Source organism: Echinococcus granulosus (genome assembly GCF_000524195.1).
Source record: "Echinococcus granulosus chromosome Unknown EG_S00032, whole genome shotgun sequence".
Classification (NCBI taxonomy): Eukaryota; Metazoa; Platyhelminthes; class Cestoda; order Cyclophyllidea; family Taeniidae; genus Echinococcus; species Echinococcus granulosus.
Window position 1 is genome coordinate 509,977 of NW_020170412.1, and position 19,864 is coordinate 529,840.

Sequence of the window (19,864 nt, forward strand, 5' to 3'; positions counted from 1 at the left end):
ATTAAGGTACAATAATGGGAAATCATGGTGGCCGCATTCTCTGATTGGTTCCTATTTCCACTTTATCCTCGTAGATTAATTTATTTAGACCGGAAATTTTTAAAATAAAATGGCATAAAACATGGAAAAATATCATTAATACATTGAACTACCGTTATATGGCCGTGTATAACGTCGTATAGTCACTTTCTGACAGAGAATTGGCCTTTTAGCTAATCAGGGGCTTCGTGTGACTGGGGTGAACGCTCTAACCTTTAAAGCAGACGCAGTTAGAAGAGGCGTTACTTAATTTATTTAAGTAGCAAATTCACTAACTCCTATACAAACCTAAAATGGGTAATGAAGGGTTTGCATTCTGCCTTGAGAGGGGAAGCATCAATGAAGGAGCGTTAATTAACAATGTGAACTCGAATAAAGCAAACTGAGGCGACGTCACCGCTTTTTGTTAAGATTTAAAAAGAAAAAAAAGTGTGCTGCTATCGTGTACTGCAATCCTTAAAATCAAATGAAATCATTTTTGTGGGGAGGAAGAGGCTACAATAGCGCCTGTTTTAAGAGAAAGCCAATAACCAGTTTAGAGTGATTAAATCGGGCCAAAAAAATGACTATGATTTGTGGAATCCAAACATTGATGATGAAGTTCCAACCCGCTTCGTTTGCAGCTTTCCAGTGGACAATGCAAGAGACCAAAATATCTTTATTTATTCGCAAACGAAAGGCATAACAATCTAGTTTTTGTTTCACTTCCAGTTCAGATGAAGGGGGAGAGAGAGGTTAGGGTTAGAAGACAATGAGCGGAGCGGTACAGTCGTCAACTTGACCTCCATGCGTAGCAACGAGCCAATCAGCAACGCGCTGCTGACTCATCCTTTTGTGCATTACCCGTCGCACCTTTTTGTGTTTCTCCTTTGCCGAACTCCGTCGCGGCTGTTGTGATTGTGTCGGTGCTGGCTGTGCCGTGGGCTGCGATGGCGGCACTGAGACAGCCTCCCGGGGATGTCGGCGAGCATTGGAACGACGACGGGAGCGTTTAGGCGCCCGACACACCCACTGCCGCGTCGACTGAGGCGTTGAATGATGCTGACCAAGTGAAGCGCGGTGACGAAGTCTGCATTCTGGCGGTTGACTACAAAATGAGTAGGCAGGCAAACCTACTTTATTTACATCCATCTAATACCCCCTGACTTCATCTAATTGCTGAAATGCTACTTAATATTCCAGAGTAGTATAGCCACGGCCCAGATTAAATGAAAAAATATTGGGAATAAAACTTGTTAAATTAGCATAACATTACACTTTATAAGCACTTTGCATAGCAGGGAGCAGGTAAATGCGATTTTTGAAAGAATAGTTTCTACCTGGTCTAATTTGAAAGAGGATTAGTGAGTGTTCTCTACCACCCTGACACGAGCGCGAGAGTTAGCTTAAAACAGCGCAAAATTCAGCTCCAAGTACAGCGTCATTGCGTGTGTTTCATCCCACTGGGACATAAAATAGCGCTAAAACATACACACCAGTAGATCCAAAGGCCCGTTGGCCTACCGCATTTTAGCATGGTAATAACGGCGCCAAGAGGTGAAAAGGGCCTTCATATAGGTAGCCGAGTGAAATATCATAGCGATGAATTTTTTGCATAACTGCGATGATAGAACAGAAGGACACTAAAATAACTGACCTTTGTTACAATTAAGTGGTCATACACAGATTGCCAGATGTCCGGCCACCGCTCATAGCAGAGTAGCACCATAATTCATACAAAATGTGCCTTTTAAGTCAAGAAGGTCTTTGTAGCCTTAAAAATGGAATTCCGGAAGGGTAAACAAATCCAAATGACTTTAGTGCATAAGTTTAAAATGATTTATGGCTGGCTTTTGTAAAGAAAACACACTTTTTAAAGTCGACAATCATGATGTAGAGCTTAGTTTGGGCTCAATGATTAGTCCGACAGCTGGTAGAAGCGATTTCTTGCTACCCTCCCTATTTACTGCGATCGCTGGTCATAGACCTATAATTGTGAAGGGAACCTTCGACACTCCTTTCAGTCTTAGAGGCCATGTAATCGCTCCCGACCAATTTAATGGAAGATTTTGTTTCAACTTTTAAGTTGCGTGGGGTGGAGCCTTCCCATGAATTTAGTGCCGAGATCAGTTGCTAACCATGAATGTGATTGATACTTAAACCGTACTGTATTGCATTCTGACAGCCAAAACGCACTTTTGATGAGGCTTTTGCCATTGAATTGTCCTCGTGAATCGGTAGAACTCGACTGATCGAGTCATGGAGTAGCAGATCTCGGGTCGCTGACTAGAGTCCGCACTTCCTGCCACACTGACTAGACTAGAACCGCCCGTCATGTTGCGTCCACAACCTTGACAATAGAAGGAGCGACCTGGTCCGCCACACCCCACTTCGCGCTCGGGGCAGAAAAGCTGGCCTGGGTTATGCGGCGAGGTACTGTCGAACATGCCGAAGGAGATACAGGAGACGCAACTGGAGGAGGAGTTGTTCGCAAAGCGACTGTCACACCGTCGTCGTCGGTGTTGCCGCTGTTGGTGACGTCTGACAGTGGGAAGTTTAGGAAGGCGTTCGAAGCAGAGGCGGGCAGGTTTCTGGTTGCTGTTGGGGTCAAATACACTGTTTAGTGATAAGGCGTAGATGCCATGTAGACGGGACAGTATGGTCTCGAAGAGATGACTGTCCAGAGCTAGGGACTCCTAAAACACAAAATTAAAGAACTAACGATATAAACATTTGACACCACCTCGTAGTATGTCAGCATTTTGAGTGCATCAAGTTCTTAGCTATGGTGCATTCACCTTTAAAATAAGCTAATCCTATTGTCGAGTAGAGGCTCACCAGGCGGCAAAAGAAATTCGTGAGCTCCTTGGTATAAGTCTCATAAAACAAGTTTAAGTCGATTTTAAAGCTGTAGATGCTTCTCATAATATTTATTGTGTAGCATTTGCAAATGGTGCAGTCCAGCCGGCTACCCACAGGTGGTTTAAATAGTTACGTCCTGATGATGAATCACCCTACTGTTCAGGCAGACCCACCGTTCTCGATCCTGAAGATTCACACATCGCCAGTGATTCGAATAAATGGGGATGAAAGCGCCAAGAACAATCTTAAGTTATGATTAATATGAGTGATGAAGCAGTTGGTGGAAGATACTAGGCGGCAAATTGACGCCCTGTACAGTAGTGGAGTGCAGTGGCTGAAAAGCATCAAACCATTCTTCACCTCTTCTGCACATGTTCTAAAAACACTTCATACACTTTTGATTGCTGACTGACGGACTGACTGACTTGTGATGATAAATAGCTCCTCTATTGTATCGTTATGTGAACAAACAATTCATGTTATCGTGTACAATATACACTTTTGTTCATTTTGAAGCAACTTGGGGATTTCATTATAAGCAAGAGTAGATACTAAAACAAAGTGTGGGGTCCCAAAACCTCCCTTAAGTCGTACATAAAGATGATTTTATCACTACAGAAGTAGTTGAAAAGCCACCGACACAATTGAAAGACCATGCCGCCATGACCCAAGTACGATCTGTAAGGTCAGAAGATTCAGCGTGTTTAAGTGTACTACGAAAGAGACATCAAATCACCGCAGCCATGTAGATAAAATTTGGGCACACCTTCAGAACTAGCACGAAACTTTTTTGATCAACTACATAAATTCCAAATCTCCACAATTAGCGTGTGTATTTACACAAACGCAATTTAACTGACTTAAACAAGACTGAATTTTAAATAGAACTCAATTAATTTGGAAGTAAAATAGTCATTTCTAGATGGCCTTCCCTTAGGCTTAAAATTATGCTCAAATTGACTAGGTCTCACAAAGTGTAAATGAACAATAATGTTCCGAGCAATAAAAACAGACTTTCACGATGGAAAAGTTACCAACGGAAGTAACCAGTGAGCGAAGCTGCGTCCTACCACCAATTCCCAGTGAAATTTATTTGCCAAAATGATTTGAAAACACCTTCTGCGCAAATCCCAACTCATAACTTTGTGAGCGGTGTCGCACGATAAAGGAGGCTCCGCACTGCTGAGGTGGCAGTTGCACAATTAGCATTTGGACAAAACGCGTGATCTTTTTGCCCGTTGTCCCATTAACACTGAGGGAATTTCTCGCACTTTATTGGACAATATAGACAAAAATGAAATACTTGCGTTAAAGAATATATGGTCAGACACAATTACGACCTATACACACTTCCGAAAATTCCGTCTTGGTACGCAGCGGTTGTTTCATACCTATTTAGCTGGCTGCTTAACTATATGGGCTATTCGACTTCATCAGGCTTTACTTCTGCTGGGTGGAATGGCACAGGGAAAGCGTTTGTGGCCCTCCAGCCCTTCTGCACGGTGATACCGAACCTTCTCCTGCATTGATGCGTCTTATCAGGACCTCAGGAAAGACTCGGGACGCCGTGCAACAGTGAGCGAATCATGTCACTAATAAATGTGGGAAGCCATATAGTCAGGTACTTCCTTTAGGTTTTATAACTGCAAAGGGCGATTAGATACATCACAAAATGTCAGCACTGGATTTCTTCTTCAGCAGTGGTAGGGCCTAATCATAGCTCTTTGTCTCATTTTCTTACAGCGGTCACTGCTTAACAGGAGACCGGACTGACCGAGTACAGAAATGGTTGACAGCATTAAAGTGTTCTTGGGCGCATCTCTGGTTGTGTAGTGATTTGATATTTTGTCTGCCAAGCGAGCACTTTAGTCTCCGCGGCTCGTACTTTCACTCTGTGGCTTAACTTTCAGGCCAATCCAGTGACCTTCCAACTGTTTTGTACGCCTGGTTGTTTATTTCCCATTTCTTAATGGATTTTCACTTATTATAGGGATAAGAACGACATATTTTGGCGTCTAATTAATTTCTTTTCGAAGGAAAAGTCTACACAAACGATACCCAAAACAGCTGTTGCTTATTAAAACAAATATGGTTGGAGTCCGATGCAAGTATTGAAGTGGGCAAACACAAAAAGCTTCTGTCATGTACTTTACTTGTTTAAAAAAACCGTCACTACACCCTATCACAACGTTCCAATGGGATAATCTAACAAGTTTGCTACGAGCTCCACTTTTACAAGAAGTTATGGTTCTACCACCTTGCCAACAGCCACCCTTGTTTCTGTCCCTAACCGTCCGATTCGCATGCGGTCGTGTGGTTAGCGAATCCCAGAAGATGATTTCTTAGAGAACGGTAATCAGGAGAATACTGAGGATAGGGTAGCATTTCTCTTTTATCCTAAAGAGCGATTTCCTCCATGAGTAAGTTTTGCATCATGCGGTATGGGGTCTTGCATCGCCATGTGGACTGGGGATTCCTTCGCGCTGATTGGCTAGTGGAGGCCACTTTTAAATGAGAAATTTTCCTGCACACCTTTGAGGTGTATCATATCAAGTCGGCGGATCAGATTCTTAAATGCCCGACCCTAAGCAAGACATTCACAGGTAACAATTGCGTGCGCGAAAGAAGTAACTTATTGCCATTTGTTGCTCTCGCCCGATGGAGGATACCTTTCAAACTCATTTTATGGTGGAAGAAGATTTAGCAACCTATTGTGGGGAGAAAAGTGGTACTCACCTCGGGATTTGTGGGTTTGTCAAATTCGTAGAGGGTGAAGAACCAATCACTGTACCGACGACGACGCTTAAAGTGGCGCAACTGTAATTTGTAGCGGGCCTTTTTCTCATCCAAGTCAACACCCTCATTGTATCCTGGTGGCGGCGGCGGCGGCGGCGGCGGCGGTGGCGGTGGCGGTGGCAGTGGTACCACTACTGGTGATGTAAAAGTGATACTGTTCTCCTCCCCATTTTCTCCTGTATAGCTGTGACGTCGTCGGACTTTCTTCTCCTCAACTTTCATCTCCTCCAGGGAGGGAAGATAGAGTGAGTGACGGTTGGGCACCCCCTGATGTTGAGCAGGATTCAAAATATGGAAAAATAAAGAAATCACTTTATTCCCCTTAGAATTTGTGGAAATGCTAGTTATACTTCCGTGCAATAGGTTCTTAAGCGTAAACAAGGACGATCCTATCCTTGATAAATGTCGCAGATATACTGATATTCATCAGATTACGAGGTCAATTTAAAAGGTATTGAGCTACACCCCGGTTAGTTGTTCAAATAATTCAACAGGAAGTGCATCAGATCATAAAGGATAACCAACCCGATTTACATTCCCGAATGCCAAACCTTAACGTAACAGTAGAAGGTCGTGGGCTATGCAGGGGCGAATCCGTGGCGACCTGTACCAGACGGATCGAAAATGACGTCTTTCTTCGACAACCACCTCAGTCCCGTGTTCTACAGAAGTGTTATCAATAACTGAAGCAGCAATAGCCGTGAACCATCTAAAGGAGTTTGCTACGGCACTGCCTTCGGCATCTGTATGAAGATGTCAATGAGGTGAACCCGCAGTACCACTTCCACCTCCCTACTAGCTGGATAGAACTCACACAAATGCCTGGACAAAACTGAAGTGAGAACAAAGTGGAAAGAACTAACACATGCAAAACCTCATCCTCACGAAATTATTTCAAACTCTATTTCTCATTAAACAACTCAACTTTTAGGCCGGTGTTCTGACGACTGACAATGGCCATACACGATAGCCTGCACATCTCGCTCGCCCTCAATACAGTTGTCAAACAGGATGAATCTCCTGACCCAGTGAAGGTGCCAAGAGGGATCAGTGGAGTTGAGGTCGAATGTCTCCTCGTTTGCACCCGAGTTCGAATACCGACGCGGTTGGTGCGTAGGTGCTTCGCCTTACAGCACCGACTAAGTTCTGACGGCCGACGCATGAGGTTAACTAAACGTAGCACCGAGGACGACACTTTAATCTTTTGTTTAACTTATCGTTTAAGTTCCACCATTGCACCTGCATTGGGCGGTCTGGCCTCTGGATCATGCCAGCAGCCCTCCAGATCTTCTGTGTCTCGATAATACATGTTATATTTTTTCCTTTTTCAGGTAAGTCTCGGGGCGCTACCTAATTGTCTAACTGACACACAACCAACCATTACATGAGAAATACTATTCCTTCGCATTTATACTTATTTACGATCTACCGCATTCCTGACCGTGAAGTCGATTTATCTACGTCGTGATTCTTTAATGTCGCCAGATAAAACGCCAAAAAAAGGGAACTTTACCATTTCCACTTTATTGCCTAGAGTTATCTACCCGAAAATGCTCTCCACTCATGCATAACCTTGGGCGAAGTTTAAAATATTCAGGTTACCTAGAAACGCAAATTAAAAAGTTGTGCTTCAACAAATTACCCAACACCAATGAATTGTGCCTTGGTCTGATGAAAAAAGCCGACATAAATTTGGTGAAAACAATCCACGGCTAATGGATCAGATATTTGCCCACTTCGTACCTTCTCGATTGAGACTTCTGCTTCAAGATCTTTCCAGGTGACGTGTCGCTTTTTCAGCGATTTTTGACGTAGTGGCACGGCTTGACTACCATCCGCATTACCACCAGTGGGAGTGGAGTCAGCGTGACGTTGCTGAAGCGGTGTGGAAGCACCCAACGATATGTAAGTCACAACAGTGTGTGCGTCCTCCTCCAAATCCGCGTCTTGAAGGCGTCGAAATTGAAAGGTGGACGAGCCCAAGACGAGACGCCGTAGGTGGGCGAGCAGACTTAAATTCTCGACCCCGCCATGGTGAGTTTGTGGGGGCGGTTTCTCGGGTTGTGGCAGCACCAGTGGCACGGAATCTGCAACTGAGAGTTGCAGGATGGTGGATGATGTGGAGGAGGAGGAAGAAGAATTGTAGTTCGATTCGCTTTCTGACGTTGTCAGCGGTACCCTTGAACAGAGACCTGACAACATTCGAAGTTTTTCTGTAAAGTAAACGTGAAATAGAGGTTCACGTGTGAAACAAAGGTCAAACTGCCCCTGTCGTTGCCTCTTGATTTAACCCTTTGTTAAAATTTTTGAGGCACTCGGGAGCCTTTTCGCCTACACGACTTTTAGCGCAATTTCTCGCGGCAATTCTTCACACACTTTTCACCACTTCATTTTGATTAATGAAGTGAAGCAATAAAACAAATGCTGCAGACGACCAAGAGGAGGCAAAATCGCCTGACCTTTAGGGAGGTAATCGTGCCCTTGAAACTACACTGCCAGTAACCAAAAGCTGGGTCGTGGCACAGACGCCGAATGGCAAAAGGAGACCTTACCTGCATACACGTCCTTAACCTTGCCCTGGCTGATGGCGTGAAATTCGCTTCATGTATGAACCTGTTTTGCTGACGGTCTGTCGTCTCCCCAACTGAAGTGACTGTAACTTTGAGTATTCTGTGGGACGTAAATTGAAAGTCCAATCGTCCCCTTCGAATTGCCAACACTTAACGGTCACATCCACTAACTCTTCTCCTCCTTCAGTAAGAAAACTGCACAAATCACTTTTATACTCTATGCTTTCAAAAGAGGCGGAAATCGTTAGACATTCGTTAGACACTTTGTGTTAACGGGAAGGATAAGATGTGAAACAAATGACTTCCAATTTTTACCTTCTCTTAACTTTTACAACTATCTTTTCAAAGTAGTATCAAGGTTCCACTTATGCCATTCAGAGGCAGACCTCTTTGCTGGTGGAAGTAAATTTTCGGATAAAGAAGACCTCCGCAGAGTACTCATTTACAAAGTGACATTTATAAGTAAATTTCTGATACATACACACAAACTAACAGCCGCAACTTGGAGAAGTGGATACTTGTACGAAGGACGGTTCTGATTGGCTGGGCCACACATCCAACCAATCACGAGCGAGACGGAACCATGGACACCCAGCTAATGGATAAGTGACTTAGTCACCGAAGCGGGACAGATGTTCTCACGTTTCGATACCCCGTTTAAGACTACCCGGACGGTTTACGCCTGTGCGTGCGGATGTTTTAAGTATCCTCAACTCATGTCGGGTGAAGGAAAGAAGGGAGGAAGGCGGGACGTTGAATGTGCGAGGGTGAAGAGCATTGGCCATATAACACAAGTCTTGACAAAGTGAACCCTGCAAACTTTAGTGAGTATTCACACTTTTCTTTCTTTACGCCGGTCTCTTGGAGAGATGCCTTACAAAGACTCTTGAGAGAGCACTTAGTTTCCCACGACTGAAGACGAATAGAAGAGCCGAAACCTTTCATGTTTTGGCAAGAAGAATATGTGTTGGAAATAGTACACGAAGCGAGAGAAGTTTGAACTCGAATTAGGTGACAAAAGTATCGTGTGAATAGACCACAGCCTGATGCCTAGTGGACGCAAATGTCCGCCCTCTTCACGATTTCAAATTAGACAGTTCGCGTGGATTTACCAACAGACACAGGTTCATCAACGACGGCTGGGTGTGAATCCGTCCAAAAAGGCAAAAGTTGCTAGAACATCCAACCGCAAATACGCAACCAACTCTGCGTAACAGGCTTCGGATCCGTATTGACCTATTCAAGTGAATCGGAAAACAGGAGTGGGGCTTTAAATGGGATTGTTTATTTGTCACTTCTGACAGACGATATTTAAAGGCGAGAAGAACAAATCACAGTACCTCCGAACATTACCAAATCCAAATACCATGAGGACACATTAAGCATGCACGAAGGCAGTGAACTTTAAGGAGGTACTGTAAATCCTCTGCACAAATTCTGCATCAGGTGGGTTGGGATTGAGGTAAAGTCATGTGATAGTTGGTCTGGCCATCAAATTCGCTTTCGTTTTAGAGGATCTCTAAAATTGCCCACGCCCATATGATGAGAATGTGGACTAGAAAAACACAAAGGGAAGAGGTAGTTAGTCGGGAACGGTAACATTTTCCCCGTTTCAGAGGTTTCAGAGATGTCTCCGTGAACAGAGGTAAGCGAACTCACTCTAACAGCATTTTCATTGACTACTCTGGATGGTCGAGGCTCACGGCATGAGACGTGGCGAAATAGCGCCGTCTTTGGGCTGACACGCTGATTTCGGTGTCACTAATGAAGCGAAGACAATGACTACAAAGAATGGCTAACAACAGGCCCGCGAACACAACGACTAATGACATAATCGGAGCTGATGACAGACAGATTTCTGCATGAAAAGCGATGGAAATGTAGGATATCGTCTAGACTACATCGCCTCCAAAGCAAATCAGCCAAACAGACATGGCCGATTTTGATGATTAAAATGCAGGCATAAAGTCAAGAAAACCTTGCGCCCCTTAGTGGATTGGCGTCTGAAAATTTTACAGCGCAATATTATCCCCCAATAAAGGAGGTGATAAAATGATGCATGAAAATGCCAAATTTGTCGGTGAAGATGAGGTAGAAATCGCCATGTGGATAATAAATTCAGTAACAGCAGTAGCAGCACCTTTCTTTTTATTGGTAAATCCCTGGCTAAAGGTCAGGTCTGTCAAGTGAAGGTGTTGTAACGTGTGTGTGTGTGTGTGTGTGTGCGTGAAAGAATTCGGCCAAAATGCGTGAGAAAGGCAAAGCGTGGACCATAACGAGAATGAGAATGTGCCAGTAAGTGCATTTTGTTAGCCTCCCAGTACAGCCACTCCGCATTCCCGAGTCAACATTACCATTGAAGCTGGAGACCAACGCCTGGACTAAAAATAACTCTAGAAGCTAGCCGTCTAGAAAGTCGTTATGTTTGCCCTGAGGTGAAGAGGCGATATTAACAGTGCTACTTCCAAAAGAATGCCCTGAAAAAGTGCATTTGAAGCGTCGAAACAACAGAGTCCCACATCTCCTGCGCTCTGATTGGCGCATTTTAGCCGGAGAGTCATTGACACAACACTCCGTCCTTTCCTTTCATGGGCAAGGGTAGGGGTTTTACCTAACCATGGGATAGATGTAAAACCGTAACTGCTATCCGAAAAGGTCAGGCTTCCAGTGGATTGCTTACATGATTATTGCTTTTTTATGCCTTAAGCCCTCATTCGTGGGTTTTTTAGAGGTGAGGATTCTGGCCCTCCCAAACTTGGTGGGTAATTTAAAATGTGCTGTAAGATCAGCCAAAGTTCCAAAGCCACTCGAAGTCACTTAAAATAGGAAAAAAGAAGTGAGGCTTTACAAAATTCATGCCCCGTTTACCTCTTTTTGGCAAAGCAAAGTGGTGAAAATTCAAACAAGGCCCTTAAAAGCGCACTCCGAGATGAGGGGAGAGACCACCCATTCTCCGTAAACTTGGTGTTGACGAGAGGAAGCACTATGGCTACTCAAAAAAGGCAAATTCGAGAAGCAGTGGAGAATTTCTGACTGCAGTGTCAAAACCGACAAAACAAAGGCATGATAACACCGGATGATGCCATGAGAAAAATACGTAAATTCGACGCTTTACTTGCACCATAATTTAGGCAAGTTGTTGAATTACCGCAGATGTAATTGAATAACAAATGAAAGGTAATCTGGGATGGCAAAGGTTACATTTCGTAAATGGGCAATAAGCAGAGGCAAGATGTGAATACATCAAAGGAAGCCGCCAAGGGTACTTCGCACCAGTACATCCGCACCGACATCTAGAAATTACATACAAGGTAGGACAAAATGGACACCATGAAATCTAAGCTTGGAACGTATTGAAGTACTCTGAGGCTGATGAAAAAAGTCCACGACAATGACAAGTCCATTTAGCGGCGCAATTGCGCTCGTGTCAGCGACCGAACCGACCGACCAACCGACCGACCGACGCTGTTTGCCTGTCTACGTCACGAGCAGGCAAATCGCAGCCAAGTTGGTAATTTGTGAAAAGTCCTGGCGACATCCGATTGCTGTCACGTGATTTTAGATGTAATCACCGTTATCCTCACATGGGTGACGTTGTTGTAGGGGTTAAACAACTTCAGTGTTAGCCAGGTCGACAGAACAACAAGGCTGCCTTGTTAGGAATTGGCGAAAAATGTTAATCAACTGGTTTTTGAGAGGAGATTTTAGTCTTCTGAGGCCCCCTTTCGCCAGGACCAGTCCCTATGTAAAAGGTCAAGAGGCTTAACCGTGTGTTATCATCCAACCAAGTCTGACTTAAAGCCATAAAAGAACAAATATCAAGTAAGAACTCACCTCAGCTAAGTCTGAAGCCCAGAATCCGAGGGATGGTGCACACACTCACGCAGACACAGTTAAAAGCATGTGAAGCCGATTAGCCCTCGTTGCTACTTGGCTTGAGGTAGGAGCCAATCAGAATAATTGCAAGCACAAAGTCTAATTCTGATTGGCTCGTAAGGCAGTTAATCAGAGGGCGAGAACGGGGATGCCAGTTAATTAGTAGAATGGCAAATCCTGTGACTTTGAGGCTTCCACGCAACATTTCAATGCCACTGCTAGCTGGGGTCAGGGTAGCATGAAAAAAATGCGAAATGATGTTGGGCACTTACTCTTCTAAGGTTTTAATCCCGAATGGGAGTCTACTGACCCTGTTTACTTAGTTACCCTTAAGGAGTTGTCCCTTGCTGTTCTCCCAAACATCCGAGTTATAGTCTCTAGTGTACTTATCTTGTCATTTTGTAAGCGACCAAGTGTACGCGTTTAAAAAGGAACCTTATAAGAGGTCACTGAGGGGTTAGTTTCCTATAAACTGACGATTGGCTTTTAGGAAATTTTGGTGCCGCCTCGTTAACGTAAAATAACACAATAAATTTACTACCAGTATAGGTCTAGACTTTGTGGAAATTGTTTAATTTGACTGTGGTTAGAGCCGGCGTTACAACAATCTGAACTTTGTGGTATTTTACATAATGGTGTTCAATTCTAAGAACCGGAAAAAATAATTAAAGCTAGAAGTCGAATCTCTACGAGGTAAAACGAATAGCTGCTGCGCTGTTTGAATCTCTGGTTTTTGCCTAGGATGGGTATGTCCACCATCTAAAGGAGGCATAATTTAAACAGCGCTAAACGTTATGGATACCTTGCGGTGCTATAAGCAGGGGTTTAACCGCTTTCACCCTGAGGGAATGAGCACGACTTCTCCATAAACTACTGCCGTCGCCAGAGTTTGTGTATGTCCACAGTGTGGAGCTTCAACCAATTTGTCAGTTGTAGGAGGTGATATCACCATTAAAAGCGCTTCTATGGAGAAGGAGAGGATTCTAACAATCCTGTGGCAATTCGTCGTCAACTCATGGTCATTGACCGCTAGGGAGAGGTAAGTGAAGCCGCCTGTGAATATTTGCACGTGGATCATGTTATTACCTGTGACAACTATACAATGAATAGGTTGATTTGGCTTCATTCGGCTCTTCCAGCGAACCAAAAATATTTCAACAAGTGCATCAAAGGATGAGGAGGAGGTAATCTAGAAACTCGTTGCATGCCGACTCATTGAAGGACCTTCAGTTGGAACGACTTTTAAGGGAGTATCCCCAGTTGGTGCATCCCAGTCGAAGCGTAGTCAATCGGCAAATTTAGTGACGGCCCCAAAACATTGCATCAAGGCCTGCGAAAGTTGCGGACGTGAGATTCTCTAATCAAAGCTATGAAAGTTAACAGAAGCGACTAATTTTTTTAAGCTTCTATGAGCGAATAGGCTAGTGAATTAAAGACGTTAAATGCAGCCGACAAGTTGGGAAAAAAAACGGTGAAAATGCGATGAAGGTTAATTTTTCTAAATTCGAAGTAACGGTGGCGGAAAACTCGATTTAGCACGCATGCGAATGCTCCAAGTAGCTAAAGGTGAAAGGTGAACGTAATATGGAAATCTGACGAAGTGACAATGTCATTATTGTTTTTTTGTTGTTCTTGACGTTATCGTTCAGGTCCTCATTGTGCGCATTTCAAATTTACAATCTTAAAGGTCGTGGATATTTAAATGGCGTTAAGTCCGACGGTTTGGATTAAATAATCCAATCATCTAAACCATTGGAGAGTCTGAAAGTCCAACAACTACCTCTTTGGCGCCGCATTAAAAATTCCACTGTTAAATTTTACGTCCTGCTTGGCGGTCTCTTTAGCATCCGCGGTATCAGTAACCACCGAAACAGCGTGGTATTCGACCGCCTTCGCTTCTGTTAGGAGCTCGTCTAACCTCTTCTGTATTCATAGAAAAATCCCGTTTTAGATTTTACACCCAGGCGCTTTCAAGGCATTGTTGTGTGAATCCTCCACAGAAATTCGAGACTTCGTTGAAATCAGAAGAAGTCGTAGTGGTGTGGTGAACTATGTATTACTGATGTAAAGAAGGGCTGAGAGGCTTTTGCTGTGGTCCAAAGAAAGTACGATCTGCGGAGACTTAGGTGGTCGCGTAACCAAAAGCGGATTTAAACAAACCAATGAAGATATTGTCTACGATTGGTTGATGTTGCAGATGCCTTTTTGAAGCACATATAAAGGTAGTCTGCAGAAGATGCCTGACGAATGTTCTTTTTAATTCCCTAGACCGCATAAAACAAATCGCATGACGGAGAAGATGGAGAAAGCTCATAAATCACCAGTTAAATAAAGAGTGTTGGATTATAATTCAGTGATGAAGAGAAAATACCAGGCTGGGAGATTTATTTTTTTGTCGCTTATGTTTCACCCGTTTCTGTAAGGTCCCCAGTCTTTTCTGAAGATGAGGAAGTTATAATATTAGGACGGAAAGCCTATTACCGAACTTCCGAGGGGTCGCAGGGCTACCGGCATGGCCCGGAGGCCTGCCGCTGGGCGGAGGTAAAAAAGACGGCGCCTTTAGTGTCCGTGCAATCGAAACAAGGAGTTCAATAATTAATCAAGGCATTACAAAGCCCTCTCTACCCTCTGGAACGTCGACATGGGCCCTTCCCTTGGTTAACCTCCCACGACGGTCATCAAGACGTAGCCGGCACCGTAAGAAAAACTTCTGTAAAACAAGTCATCGAATTTTCTTGCAACTGAGGAGATATGTGACTGCAATGCCACTGGTCCCTCTGGACCATCCTACCGGATCGGGAGTTTTAGTCCTGTTTGGGAATTGTATTGCGGGAAGGAGAATGTGTAGGCCATCTTTTATGTCCAACGCCAGTGGTAAGAACAGCGGTCCAAAAGCTGGGACTTAGTAAAGGATGGGGTTTATCATAGTCTCGAGGGGTAGGGTTTTGCATCCATTCCTCCAGGCCAATTCGTTTTCACTTCAGCTCTGCCTAGGTCTCGCTCTCTTGGTTCTACCTAGCTAGCCGAAAGGTGGAGGAGGTATTACGTCCTTACATCATTGACATCTTCATACAGGTACCGTGGACAGCTCCGCTAGGAACTTCCCCAGATGGTTCATGGCTAGTGCTGTTTCAGTTAATGATAGCATTCCCACAGAAGGCGGGATAGGGGCCGTCACGCGTTTCTTCATCCGTAGCGAATGCTCTCCCTCTGTTACGTTAATGTTTAGCTTTTAGGAATGGGAATCAGTGTAGTTATCCTTGGGGGCCGAGTTTGCTTGCCTCTGTCACCAATGTGGAGACAATACTAGGACAGGACATGTATTGCTGACGTGCAGAAGGGCTGAGCGAAGAGGAGCTAGCGACATGGCTCTGAGGCCAGGCCACTTAGACAAAGTGCAACGGCAAGGCTTCCAGTGTCCATAAAACCATAACGAAGAGTTTAAAAAACAATCAAAGAGCCACATTCTTGAAGGCCTTAGATTGAAAGAGTGTTTCTAGCCCAGACTTGAGGCGCTTCTCTGCGACAAGTAACAAAAATTATGATTCTAACCACATGAATATTGCAAGAACCGTCAAATCCTTACCTTTAATTTAAAGATGGCATCAATGGTAATAAGTACTACTGCCTATCTTGTCAAGATAGTCAGTGTTGCAACCCACCACCCTTTCCTTAAAAGGCACGAGCACACCATGAAGCCTACTTCCATCAAAAGCTTTGTCTCGGTAAGACAAAACTGGCTCTGAGACAATTCTCCATTTCTACAGCAGTTCCACTTTTCACCCACCTGTTCCCCTTTCATATATGATTGTCCACAAGTAATAATAAAAAGGTGATGTTGGTATGGGAAGGAAATAATGGGACCAAACAGTGTTCCCTTCCATCCTAACTAAAGCGCAAGCTGCCTCAAGAGGAAGTCTTTTGAAGTATGCGGTCTTCCACCGATCCGACCGAGTGGTTTTTGTTGTTTTAAAGTGTAGATCTTTTCCTGCACACCCACAATTTTTTTTGCGTCGTATCGCATTGTATCAAGCGGATGGGCCTCAGCACAATTGCTAGGCATTTACCAAGGGGAAATTTCCTGACTAACAGTTACTTTTGTAGGCATTTACGCACAAAGAAAGTGTAACCAAGGTATGGTAAGAAGTTGTTGATCTAAGAATAATCAAGGACGTTTTGATAAGCTAAACGTTGGAACAGAAAATACCATTTCGTATCTTAAGACAGCTAGCCTCTGGACGAATTAAGATGTATTCGTCCATTCCACATCCATTCATTCATTCATCTCGTACCCATCTTTCTATTCATCCATTGCTTATCCATCCATCCCGTATCCATCCATCCATCCATCCATGTCAATCGACTGTGGTAATTCATATTTCGTGAAATTTTTTTGACTTTAGCCTTCTGTCCTTGGAACTACTTATTATTAGGCGATCAGAATGGGTTGAGATCTTGCAAATTACGGTATTTTGAAAGGTCTCTGGTAACGAAAGATGTCCTTATTCGCTTTGGATGACAGGATCAGCACTTCTGCGAATGCAGGATCGGAAGTGCGCACCTCTGGGGAGATAAAATGACTTATGAGTAGTCTTGAGGTGGTTTTGTCATCAAAACGCAGATCAGTTGAAATATTATCAGCAGCTCGGCATGACGGTCAACACCGGGAAGGCTGATTAGGCCTGAGAAGTTGACACACTTAACTACTTTAGCTCGAAAAGTGTTACAACTACCTATTTTTTCCTCCTTCAAAGGTGTGATCATCTAAATTCCAAAAAAGTGATTCGCCATTTGCCCTTGGTGCTGACTGCTGCTTGGAATGAAGGCTAACTCTCTGTACGCAAAGAGCGTCGACCGAAATTGTAATGGTGATGATGATTTATCAGTAGGAATGACATTTTAGCTCAAAGACGAAATTCAAGTAATTCATAACTGTCAATGTGGACTCCGGAATTCACGCTAGCAATGAATGCCTAGCGGAGACAACTTTGACAGACTGTCTATTGGGAGAAGACTAGTATCCTGACCTAGTCCAAGAAAGATTTGTGCACACGAATTAAATCAGGAGCATTTTTTAGATCGTAAATAAACCTGGAAATCACTTACATAGCATTCTAAGTGTTGAGTCTGAAGGCATCCTGAGGAGTAGCTCTAGCACTTCGTTTACCTCGCTATATGAGTACCCCAAGAGTATAAAAACATCATAGGAAGAAAAATATCACCTGTTAGCTAGATGAGGCCTGAAAATGACCAATTCTTACGCTTGAGAAAACCGTTTAATTTGGGAAACTGCGAGCATGATGGTGAATGGGGGAATGAATTTGATGCTACACTTAATTTTGGTACTCAACAGTTAGTAGTAACACACATTCTTCGCATTTCCTTTGAAGCCGCTATAAATCAACCACTCAGCCCATTTCTTTGGGATGAATTTTGCTTTTCTTTGGGATCATCAGATCCGTAGGACTGGTTGGCGTGTGGAATCGTGGCCTCTCTTCTGATTTGGTGAGTGAATACTTCGCTTCGTTGTGTGTGACCTCTTCAGCCTCTGCGGTTCCACTCCTACTAGAGAACGGTTGCCATTCCATTAGTAGCATTGACCTCACAATCAGTTTAAGGACCTTTCAATCCTGTGTGTCAGTTGGACTCTCTGTTTCCGACGGCACCTGATACTGTCCAATCAGGAGGGAATGAAATCAAGCACGAGTTTCGAAACCTTCCACAATGCTTAGAAAATAAGGCTAGAAATAGGGGCCTTATAGAGCACTGAAACAGGCTGACTTTATGGAACTGTCGACATCACCTCCTCTTTTAAGTGGTAAAATTGTCAAATTCACCATACCTCGAATCCAGGCGTTTTACAATGCTAATGTATTTCAAGTGCAGTCACTATCAGTGAAGTGATTAAGAGTAAGCCAAATTATGATCAAGCATCTTTTACATTTTTCCTTCTTCTCAAATCAAATGCTGTTAAGACCGAAGCTTATGATCAAAAGCATGATGGTGAGTCCTTGAGATAATGCTTTGACGAACAGGTGCTAAAATGAGCCATTCGAGCGATGTTACAATGTTCACCCGATACGTAGCACCGAAGACAATAGAATGACTTGTAAGTGTTCCACCATTTGTGCTATGACTGGTGGTTTTTTATAGACTGATTGGTGCTTTCATGTTTCCCCACTTTCTTGTCCTAATATCTGAGACATCAATTGAAGATGGAGGTTGATTTCCAACGAAACCCATGCCAGACGTACTCTATTCCCTCTAGTTCGTCGGCGACCAACGTTCGCCTCACACTCACACCGACGTAGCCCAACCTGTAAAGGTGTCATTGCCTGCATCGAAAAAATTTTGAAAGCCGCTTACCCATCTGTTGAATACTTGATTGGACTGCAAAGTTGGAGACTTTCAGTAGCAAAAAAATTTATGGAAATTGTTAGCCATAGTTAGTAGCTCTGGAGGTTTAGGCCATCAACTTGATTTTACGGGTTCTTTGTTCTCTGCTATGCACGGTTTTCATCACCACCTGGGCATCATTCCTCTTCTGTTGAAAGCTCATTATCCCTTCCCAACACTCAATAATAAGGTCGTATTCACTGCTAGACTGTTGTCAAGTAGTAAAAGAGGGCACTAGCCCACAGAAGTCAAGATGATATTTGTGGCTTGTTTCTCATCTTCCCTTGCTGCGGAGTATCTCCACAGTCGTACAATATGTACCTGCTGCGTCTTTTGACCACAAAAAATGAGCTTCACGCCCTCTAGTGAAACACTTTTTCGAAAGAAAGTTCGGTGGGAAGCTAAAATTGCATGAATATCGACTGGAACTCCCTTTAGAGATGCTTGTAAAGTGTGGAATAGAGCATCTGGCACAATGAGAATTGACGAATAGGATATAGTGCAAGTAGGTAACTCAAAAGAAAATTTCGGTACAAGCAAGGCGACTATCTTCCACCAGAAATGACAAGAGTGACCGAAAAGCTCTTGATTTTCTCATTTGATAAATGAGTCTTTCGTCCCTACTCATTGCTAATGCTTACATTTGTCCTGTTGTAAGGTAGGCTGAAACTCAGTGACCACCTAATCTTGCCTACAATGAAGACAGCTGTTTTTATCTTTATGCAAGAAATTTAGGATTTTACTCGTCCACAACTAGGGACGACGGTGATGATGAGGTCCTCTTGTTTGGTCACCTTTTTGGGGACAAATGAGACGTCTCTCATTAAGTTTTCCGTATTGAACTCGAATTTGTAGTCTTTTTTACCTCGAAACAATTCGAGCTTCTGAGGACCTATTCCCTTCCTTGGTCCTTTTTCCTTCAAAGATACTACTAGCTAAAGAATCACTGTAATTACACACCCCTCCAAAATACATAAATAGTTCAGGAAAAGGATGTTTTTAGTGATGGTATATTCCTTAGGCTTCTCCAATAATCGTAAATGCAGAGTTCAAACTCCAGTAAATAATAAGCATGCTGCACATCAAATTGAATGTCCAAATCGCTAACACCGAACCGAGCTTACTGACCTCCATCTCAGTGATCCAAAGTAATGGTGGTTTATTAGGGGCCCCTTCAAAATGAGTCAAAGAGTGATCGAGGGGAGAACTTCTGTCATTAAATCCCAAAATCTTATTTTATCAATCTATTTTCACCCCAGTCCTGTATTTTAGCAGGGTCAGTCATCAAGAGATACGGGGATTAGTGGAACCGCTATGAGTACGTAGTAAAAGAGGCGGGGTTTAGA

General features: G+C 43.6%; 1 protein-coding gene across 1 annotated transcript; it reads right to left on the reverse strand. All coding sequences in view use genetic code 11, as the record gives it.

Annotated features, from left to right (window-relative positions):
• Window positions 1-780: 780 nt before the first annotated feature.
• Window positions 781-12,051, reverse strand: EGR_04861 (hypothetical protein; the record flags this gene model as incomplete). The annotated part of the gene is made up of 5 exons (XM_024494110.1): window positions 781-1,126; window positions 2,215-2,714; window positions 5,617-5,943; window positions 7,420-7,889; window positions 12,042-12,051. 5 exons carry the CDS (start codon window positions 12,049-12,051, stop codon window positions 781-783), a joined length of 1,653 nt encoding a protein of 550 aa, XP_024351499.1.
• Between the last annotated feature and the right edge of the window lie 7,813 nt (window positions 12,052-19,864).